At 47.5% G+C, this 10,000-nt stretch overlaps 1 protein-coding gene across 1 annotated transcript in view; it reads right to left on the reverse strand.

Annotated features, from left to right (window-relative positions):
- Positions 1–10,000, reverse strand: part of limch1b (LIM and calponin homology domains 1b) — a 203,988-nt gene that overhangs the window by 34,650 nt on the left and 159,338 nt on the right. The window contains exon 8 of the mRNA XM_063189675.1: positions 7,719–7,995. Coding sequence (XP_063045745.1) covers positions 7,719–7,995 — 277 coding nt within the window. The remainder of the gene's footprint in view (positions 1–7,718; positions 7,996–10,000) is intronic.

Genomic DNA, 10,000 nt, shown 5'->3' on the forward strand with positions numbered 1-10,000 from the left:
TATTTCCCCCCATCAAACCTCCCCCAACCACCCCCACATATCCCACCCACCCTTTTAACATAGGGGGAGGCCGTGTTAAGGCTAGACCAGAGGAGTCAGAGGGAGAGATGCTTGATACGAGATGCAGGGCCGCCCAGAGCTTTGGTTGGGCCCGGGACAAAGTCATCTGAAAGGGACCACCCCTTCTCAATACATATAATTTCATGAGGACCCATTTGCCCTCTGGGCCTGGGACAACTGACTCCTTTGTCCTCCCCCTATGTCCTTTGTCCTCTCCCCATCCCTTCCCAAGCTAGATGCTCCAGCCAACAAGTATACACTGAGAATGTTGATTGGGCCCGGGACAAAGTCATTTGAAAGGGACCATCCCTTCTCAATACATATACTTTTATGAGGACCCAATTCTGTGCTCCCTCTCTCCCTGGGCCTGGTACAACTGACTCCTTTGTCTTCCCCCCTATCAGCCTCCCTGGCTAGATGCTCCAGCCAAGTATCCAACCCATCCTGCAGGGCCCATGAAGTTAGACCTCCCCTGAACAAGAACTCCTGGAACTCCACGATGGCCGAGACCGAGAATGAGGCTAAATGATTCTGCACTCTCAAGTCTCCAGGGCACCGCTTTTAAAAAAACAAACAAGTCGTCGCACATAATCTTTTTAAAAAGCGGCGCAGACGGACAGTGAGGCAGGCAAGCGACTCAAAACAATCGTATTATTTCTTGCCTCTGGAGATGAGGTGAGAGAGAGGTGGGGGGGAGGGCAGTGGAAAGCTGCTCCAGGGTTAAGCGCACTTATTAAAACACCATTTGCGGCGAAAGGGAGACAGGGAGAAGAGGAATGGCCACGTGAATGAATGAATGAATGGCTTCGCTGTACAATGTCTCTACGGAGATGACTCGACAAAAACTAAAACGAATTGGAAATGTATTTAAAGCACAAGAATGACTACCGGGGACAACCAGACCACACACACACACAACAGTGTTGTTAAAGGGTGGGGGTGGCATCAGGTCAAACCAGGTGCCCTGGGATGTTGTGGGCTGGATGAGTGTTTAAGATTAAAGATTGACGAAATGATTGTAATGGTCTAGCCTAGCGAGCTAAACCTAGGGGCGTCTAGATTTCTAGGCTAGCAATGGTCACAAAATACAACAAAGTTATGTTTGGCACTTGAACACTGCACTGGGTGTGGGAGATTAGAGGCGGGGGGGGGTTGGGGTGGGGTTTTGGTTATATCAGCACCTTGAGTCAACAGCCGCTGTCTGGTTGGGCTGCTGTGTCTGCGTGGGGGTTTGTGGACAACCGGTAGAACCTTCTCGGACACGTCTGGCAGATGTGCTTTGGCTATGGTTGTCGTAGAGACGCGCCAACCGTTTGACTGACACAACAGGAGCAAGTTCATCTTCATCCTCCGTCCTCTTCCTCCCCTCCGGCTCAACATCTTTCTGGGACGCCTCTGTTTCCTGTTGGGGGGTTGTTGAGGGGTGGACAGCAGGGCAGACTGAGGCTGTGGGGATGGGGGCTAGTGAGGGGCACTCAGAGTCTAGGGTGTCCTTAAATCTACTTTCCACCAAAATGACGATGGCGACAGTGGACAAGACCATGAGGAGGTTATAGAGTACATTAGGACCAGAGAGACAACCACAACGGGGGCAAAGAAGGACGTCCGTACAACCATTAAGGATCATTATGGGTTGATTACAGGGCAGGGGCAAACCACCAACACAGGAGTTTAAGTACACAGGGGTGAACAGGTCAAGGTCAACAGTTCAAGGGCAGACACAGAATTGAGAAGAAAGAAAAACAAGATGGAAAATTTGAAATTAGATTGGTTGCAGGGCTCTAAATTAACACACGCCAACACGCCAAACACGGGTGAAAATTCATTTTGGCTAGTAGAAAAAAAAACCTACCCGCCAATTTGGCTAGTAGCGCCCGAGTACAGTAACTTATGAACGGTAAACCGCTGCTCTGACGAACGTTATAGGGCGAGATTTCCTACATTACCCATGGACACTAGCGTCACGACGTAGCCTCCCACCGTGGGCTTTCCAGTGCATCGAGCGTCAACTCCATGCTGTTGCGCGCGCCAGGATTGAAAACATTTCAGACGACCAGCCTTCTGTCAGTTAAGCTGCGCTCACACTATTCTGACAGGCAGCTCTCCTCCTATGCTCTCGTCGCTTTCGCTACAACCCCGTCACTACTGCCATTATATGAACCTTGCTGTAACAGGCTGCATTTTTGAAGCAGCGAAACCCTGACCGTTTCAATAACAGGACTTATGCAGATTATGCATAGCGCTACTTCTGTTGTGTAGACTATGTTTTGTGCGAGTGATGAGAATGTGGCGGGGGTTAGAGCAAGGTTCTGTGTGTTGGTGAATGCTAGTAGTAATTGTAAATAGTGACGTTAAAAATGAGTGGTTGTGGAACGAAATAGCGACCAGGGCAGAGGAGGAGAGCCGACTGTCAGAGTAATGTGACCGTAGCTGTCAGTTCAGTTGTCTTCTGAAATGTTCAGAGTCGTGGCGCAAAGTTGGAAAGCCCACGCCATCGGAAAGAAAAAAAAGCAACCAACGACGAAGCTGTGGAAGTAACAAAGGAAGCGAAGATCCCCGAGATATTATTTACTTTTAATTAAACTAGGACTCTTGTCATTTTGTTGCGCATGGTGGAGAAGAGCTCCTCCTCTCTCCTCTCATTTCCCCCTCATCTCTCCTTCCTTGGGGTGTGCGTATGTGAGGTTTTGTAGTGTTTGGCTGTGTGCTTGGTTACTGTATGTTAAAGGTCTGTTATGTGAGTGGCTTGTGCGATGTGATTCAGCTGTTTTCAGAGGAATTGAACAAAAACTAATCAAATTAATTAGGCCTAAGTAATGAAAGTAAAAAATAAAGCAGAAGTTAAAAAATAATGAAAAAATATATAGCCTAGGCCTATAATATGCTTAATTATTATGTAGGCATATAGTAGCCTATGCAGGCCTATAGTGTAGGCCTATCTGTGTTGTAGAAACAGTTGGACAAAATGACCATTTAATTAGAAAAAAAATAACTAGCCTAATGCATAGTTTATTTTGGCGAGATTAAAAAAATGGCTAGTTGAACTTCTGTTTGGCTGGTAAGAAAAAATGTCCACTAGCCAAATTGGCTGGTGGTGGAAAAAGTTAATTTAGAGCCCTGATTGGTTGTTAGATTTAAAAAATGAACACACATCCTACTTCTGATGAGAATGTGGATGCGGACCACAAGTGATGTTGTTCACAATTGTCATGCATCAGACTTGTGTGGGTTCGTAATTATAGTGCACAACACAACAGGTCTTTACAAGCGCACAGTGAGACACACCAGACATAGTGAGGAATCAACCTAATGAGGATGTGGACACATGCACACACACACACGCACGCACACGCACTCACACACACGCACTCACACACACGCACACGCACACGCACTCACACACATGCACACGCACACACACACACACACACACTAACACAATCACACACACGCGCACGCGCACGCGCACACACACACACACACCTTGCACAAGAATAACTCTACCATATGCAACTGCATGGTGTGGTAAGTGTGGAGGCATCTACAACACTTTCCACAAGACATCTCTGATGCTCGGGAGGAGAGAGCAACTTTCTTGAAACTATGCATAACTCCTTGATAGCGTTCCACAGTGTTGAGCCAAGCAGTGGCTGGAACTGGGGTGGGCAGGAAAGAGTGGCCTGTTGGTTGACGTCTAAAAGATGGGCTAAGTTTGAAGAGAAACCTCTGGAATGCCTGTGTGTGTGTGTGTGTGTGTGTGTGTGTGTGTGTGTGTGTGTGTGTGTGTGTGTGTGCGTGCGTGCGTGCGTGCGTGCGTGCGTGCGTGCGTGCGTGCGTGCGTGCGTGCCTGTGTCAAGCCTACTCCTGGTGTTCTTTGGTGGAAAATCAGAATAGACGGGTAGCTCTGCATGTTTTGGGTATCTTCCATGTCCTCCTTCATATTCTCAATTTCATGCGCGTTAGCCCGGATTGGTACAGCATGGACGTATGGGGCACTCCGAACCGACCAATTACACAGGCACATCTGGTCCCCATCAACCCCTCCCTGAAAACCACTACTGTAACAAAAGAGAGGGAGAGAGAGAGAGAGAGAGAGAGAGAGAGAGAGAGAGAGAGAGAGAGAGAGAGAGAGAGAGAGAGAGAGAGAGAGAGAGAGAGAGAGAGAGCGAAAGCCTACGTATATCCCGGCACTTTCCTTTTCTAAATCCTTGCCGATGTTCCGAATCATCCCGGTACACATTCCCAACATTTCCAGATCTCTCTCCAGCTCAATCAGGATGAGTGGGAGAGAGTAGTTGGCAGCAGGTCTCAGGTCATTTCTAAAAGTGTTCTGTTGAAATTGGCTGTGCTGGGGGAGGAGGAGGAGGAGGAGGAGGGATGTAAGACCTGGATGAATTATGGGGTGGAGGCCTGGTCCCATCCGACAGCACTTTCAGCCCCCAACACAACTTTCTCTGAAACTCCTTGGCTCCTTAAAAAAAAAATCTGTCGTCTCTTTCTTTTTGCTCGCTCTCTCGCTCCCTCGCTCTCTCTTTCTCCGTGTGTCTGTTTTTCACTGTGGGTGTCCCAGACGGCAAAAAAAGGTTTCTTTCTTCAGAAGGAAAACAGGCCATGTGGGACAGACAGAGCAATCAGTGAAATGGTACAGGCTACTCTGTCTTTCGCTCGCTCTCGGCCCTCCAAATACACGTTGTCACTTCTGACACCTTGCGTACACTCGCAGTGGAGGAGCTCGACACCGAGACTGATGGCCGTCCGTTCACCTCCTGCTCCTGTCAAGGTCCATTTGACACCCTTCACAGTGTTCCTGCATGCTTTAAGTGGCTTAATGCACAATACGGGGCATATTTCAGCCCCTGTCAGGTTGGAGTGAGGTGTTATGTAAGCTAGGCTAACCCAAGCCAGGGAGCCAGGGAGAAGCCAAATGAAGTGAGGGCCAGCCAAGAGTGTGGGTAGTGGGTACAATACGCAGGCTGGTGTTCCTCCTACAGAAATGTCTAAAACAAATCTACATTAACTAAACTAATTAATAAAAATTTAGTCTTTTTTAAGATACTACAAAAAGATATTGTACTTTTTTCACTTTATAGATGATAATACAGTACACTGACTAGTATACAAGTCAGTGGTACAGTAGGAGAGATAGACAGGAAACGAATGCATAGAGAGATGTGGAAGGACCGGCAAACGAACCGGGCCGGAATCGAACCCGGGTCGCCAGCGCAGCAGCCCAGTGCCCCACCGCTAGAGCCACGGCAGGGTCTAAAAATTAAATCCTAATTAAAATCTGATCAAAATGGTCACATTTGACCGGAACATAGCAGGAGGGTTAATGCACAAGGACAGACATACTGTATTTCAATCAGCCTTGTCAGTTTGGAGCGAGGTGTTATGTAAGCCAGGCCAACCCAAGCCAGGGAAAGAGCCAAGCCAGGCCTACCCAGCCAAGTGCGTGAGTAACAAAAAACGCTGGTTGGTCTTTTTTAAATGTCTAAGGGGATAGAGGAGTTCTTCCCAGCAAGGTTTCACTAACTCCCCCACAGCCAGGGGCTGTAGTGATGGGTTCCAACTGCTCCAAAAGTGGTGCAACCATCACGGCCCATCAGGCTAGGCTAAGCCAAGTGTGTGAGTACAACACGTCAGCTTGGTCTCCATGCTCTAGAAATGTCTAGTGAATTGGAGGTGGTCTTCTCTCCCCAGTTCCCAGCTCCAATAACTCCCACACACACAGGCATGGATTTACTGATGGCTTCCAACTGCTCCAAAACTGGTGCAACCATCATGCACTAGTATTGGCAAAGAGAAAGGATGGGAAGTGGACAAATATTTTTGAGTGGTGCGAATACATTTGTCTGGCGTGCACCACACTTCACATCAACAAAAAAATGGGTTCCATTGCTCTCCCTTTCCCACATACTGATTGCATTCACAGGACTCCACACACAGACAAGTACTATGACAAATACTCAAGACATCTCAGACTAGAGTACGATGACAAGCATTCTTGTTTTGACTAATACCCTGCTATAAGTGAGTATTCTGATGAGTTGCATGTTGGTGTGTGTCTGTGTCTGCAAAGATGATTTTGCGAAACACTACAGGAATTCAGAATAGCTTTACAATATGACTAAATTTATACCATGTTACCATTCTTAAAATGTTGCTTACTATAGGCTAAGCGTTTGGAAAACCACTGTCCAATACAAGAGTTTTTTTTATCATTTTTTTAAACTTTTAAACTTTTAAAGTTTTTAGTCTTGCTCAGGGCTGTATACCTACATAGGAAAACACTGAATGTTATTCTGCTGTGGAGTTTTAATACATCATCAGCTTCCTAAATAAAGCCTTCCTAAATACTCACACACTAAACACACTAATCATAAACCAAAAGCCTCTTTGCCAAGGTGTGCTCACCTGAATGACCGATACACTTCAGTTGGTTCCTAATTCTCTGGCTGGTGTGATACCCTCTGCTGACCCACTAACTCCCTCACCACTTGTGTATGTGTGTTCTCACCTCACTGACCGAACCCACTTACTCTCTCAACGTATACAGTATGTATGTTTATCACCCAGTGAGCAGACGGAACGTCTTCTGATTGGCTGAGCAGGTGTCCTTTATTCCCCGGTAGCAGGACACCTATGATGTCATGCGGGCGTGCGGGCGTCCAAGTTGCTTCTTTTCTAACTTTCTGGCGAAGTGCCGTTACTAGTTCTATCGCATCTGGTTGTCTAGTCAAGACCCCGTAACTAATTCTATCGCATCTGGTTGTCTAGTCAAGACCCCGTAACTAATTCTATCGCATCTGGTTGTCAAGTGAAAAAACCCAGTCGTCAATTCTATCGCATTTGGTTGTCAAGTCACCCCAACATTCTGTGCGCGTCCTTACATGCCTCCGATAGAGGCGCGTCTCACTAGATTAGGAAGTGGTGCCCATAGCAACGTACCAAGCGCAGTGGTGAATCTACTTTCTCACGAAGCCTTAGATCAACATATTAATAAATTAATACTTATGATACTTATAATGCTGGTAACCGGGTGATAAGCGGAATAGCGGCCTTCGAGGAGTTCCGATATCAAGGGAAAATGGACTTGGTGAAGCGAACAGCCCTTCGGCTGCGCCATCGGGCTGTTTAGAACGCCCATTATTTCCCTGATATCGGGACACCTAGTCGGCCGCTATTCCATACATACTGACCTGAAGGGTATATCCCCTCTTTGGGTGAGGTGGCGGTGTGTGTGTGTGCGCGTGTGTGTGTGTGTGTGTGTGTGTGTGTGTGTGTGTGTGTGTGTGTGTGTGTGTGTGTGTGTGTGTGTGTGTGTGTGTGCGTGCGCGCGTGCACGTGTGTGTGCGCGCGTGTGTGTGTGAATGTGTATGTGTGTGTGTGTGTGTGTGTCACATGACTATATACTGACCTGAATGGCCTATTGCCCCCTATGGGTGAGGTATGTGTGTCAATGAACTGTCCAGTATTTTTTTCATTGACAGTCGGCAACCATAATACATACCTACAGTCCGGCCCCTTTACTGGGAGGAATTTGAAAAACTGGCCCTCGTTGAGATTTAACTGAATACCCCTGGCGTGTGTATGTGTGTGTGAATGTGTATGTGTGTGATTGTGTGTATGTATTGGTGTACGTATGCCTACATACTGACCTGAAGGGTCTTTCGCCCCCTATGGGTGAGGTGGCGGTGCTCCAGCTCTTCCTCCCTCCATCCTCCCTCTCGGCCGGCTGCTTGCGCCGCAGCGGCGTGGGCATGTAAGCCGTCTGGTTGCTCTTGTTGGGCAGGTACTGGTTGAAGGGCAGCGCCGTGCGCGGCTCGCTCACCGAGGTGCGGCGCGCCAGCATGTCGTCCTTGCGCACGTCCGGCAGCGCGCGCCTCTGCTGATGGAGGTGGTGAGGGAAGTCGGACTCCGAGTCGCTGCCGCGGCCTGCGTGGAGGAGGAGATGGTTATAGTTGGTTGCAGTGGTTTTCAACCCTTTTTGAGCACACCATCAATTGTAAATATTAACTGAAAATAAAACCCTATTGACTATATTAACAAGGACAGTCATTCTATAATGTTCCACGGCACACCAGATGATTTCTCTCGGCACAGTGGTTGAAAAACGCTAGGTAACAGTACATGATAGAGGTCAGAGAGAGGTCGTAGGTCATGAGGAGGTTAATAACTGGTTGGTTCGGTGTTTGCTATTGCATGGCTCAGCTTCATTCTGTGTCGTTCACTGTAATGGGGCTCCCCAATGTTCGCAGGTCTGTTATTGAACAGACATTAGACTTGAGAAAGGCCACACTGGCCGAAATGTTGTTTGTTTTAAAAAAAAATCAACATTGGACAAGAGTATGTGGTATCTGAATTTAACATACCGCTGCCAAATGACAACAGACTTTTAGACGCTTTTTTGCGCGTCATATAATTCCGTAAGGAGTCCAGTCACTTCTTGATTAAAATCACCTCACATCGCTGAGCAAGAACTTTTAATTCCCCAATGATAAAGCTTTTCATTACAGTAAATGAATGTCATTGCCATAATTATGATGAACAATGAATAATCTAAGGGGGGCCATGTAATAAGCGAGATTAAGTTTGATGAGACAGACTCTGACGTGGATTAGCGCCCTTCAGAGGGACCAGGAGCGCTGCATTTCTCTGTTGGTCACAATTCCAAAACAGGGACTTTCTTGCTGAACATTATCCCTTATATACGGTAGCAAATAGAGCTACAGACAAATCACTCTGGACAACAGGTTCTTTTGAGTTGCGAGCATGCCAACTTCCAGAGAAAATACCACCATGCCATAAGACCATGCCAGCAACATAGGGAGTTGCCCTGCCTGGGATTACTTTATGGGTTCATGTAGATTTTTCTTTCTGCATTATATTATAGTCTTATTGTGGCTTATTTATTCAGAAGGAGGAAAAACACAATATATTATGGAGTGCTTAAAAGTACATTATGCAGTCCTTCTTACAAGATTTTTCACATCAATATACCCAATAAATTGCTGAGCTGCCTTTTCTTTCAAGGGAGCAACCAAATTTGAACCAAACTTTTAAAAGAAACCAGACAAAGGGGTGGGTGGCTGCCAGACCACCGCTCACTACTCCATGGGCTCATTACGGGCAGCAAACAGAAGCTGGGTTGAGTAGGCAGAGCACGTTGTGGCAAGCCAGCTCAGCCAGTAAGGGAAACCGACAGGGGGGGACAAAGCGGTTACTTGTACCGGGCCCAGGGAGAGAGGGCGTTCAGAATTGGATCCTCATTACATTGTATGTATTGGGTTTGGGGCCCTTTCAGATGCCTTTGTCCAGGGCCCAGACAAAGCTGTCAGCGGCCCTGCAGCCAGTCACGGGTGGATGATGGTCACCAGACCCTGTGGTGGTGGCAGGGAAGTGTGCCCAAACACAGCACGCTGTGGCACTGTGCTTGTAGATGTGTGTGTGTGGGTGTCCATGTGTGTGTGTGAGAGAGAGAGAGCAACTTTTTTTGTGCATGTGTGTAAGAGAGCAAAAGGGGGACAGTGAGAGAGAGAGAGAGAGAGAGAGAGAGAGAGAGAGAGAGAGAGAGAGAGAGAGAGAGAGAGAGAGAGAGAGAGAGAGAGAGAGATCCAGGGGAAAGAAATTAAGAGTGTGAGTACAGTGTCAGTGTGTGTGTTTGTGTATAGTATGTGCATGATTGTGTGTGTGTGCGTGCGTGTGTGTGTGTGTGTGTGTGTGCGTGTGTGTGTGTGTGCACGTGTGTATGCATGCCGTGTGTATGTTTGTATGCGTGCCTGCATGTGTCTGTCTCCATGCATGTGTTTGAGTCTGCCTTGCGGCCTGTGTTTGTGGGAGGGCCGTGTGTGTGCCTGTGTTTGTGGGAGGGCCGTGTGTGTGTGTGTGTGTGTGTGTGTGTGTGTGTGTGTGTGTGTGTGTGTGTGTGTGTGTGTGTGTG

This window comes from Engraulis encrasicolus, chromosome 23, assembly GCF_034702125.1.
Source record: "Engraulis encrasicolus isolate BLACKSEA-1 chromosome 23, IST_EnEncr_1.0, whole genome shotgun sequence".
NCBI lineage: Eukaryota > Metazoa > Chordata > Actinopteri > Clupeiformes > Engraulidae > Engraulis > Engraulis encrasicolus.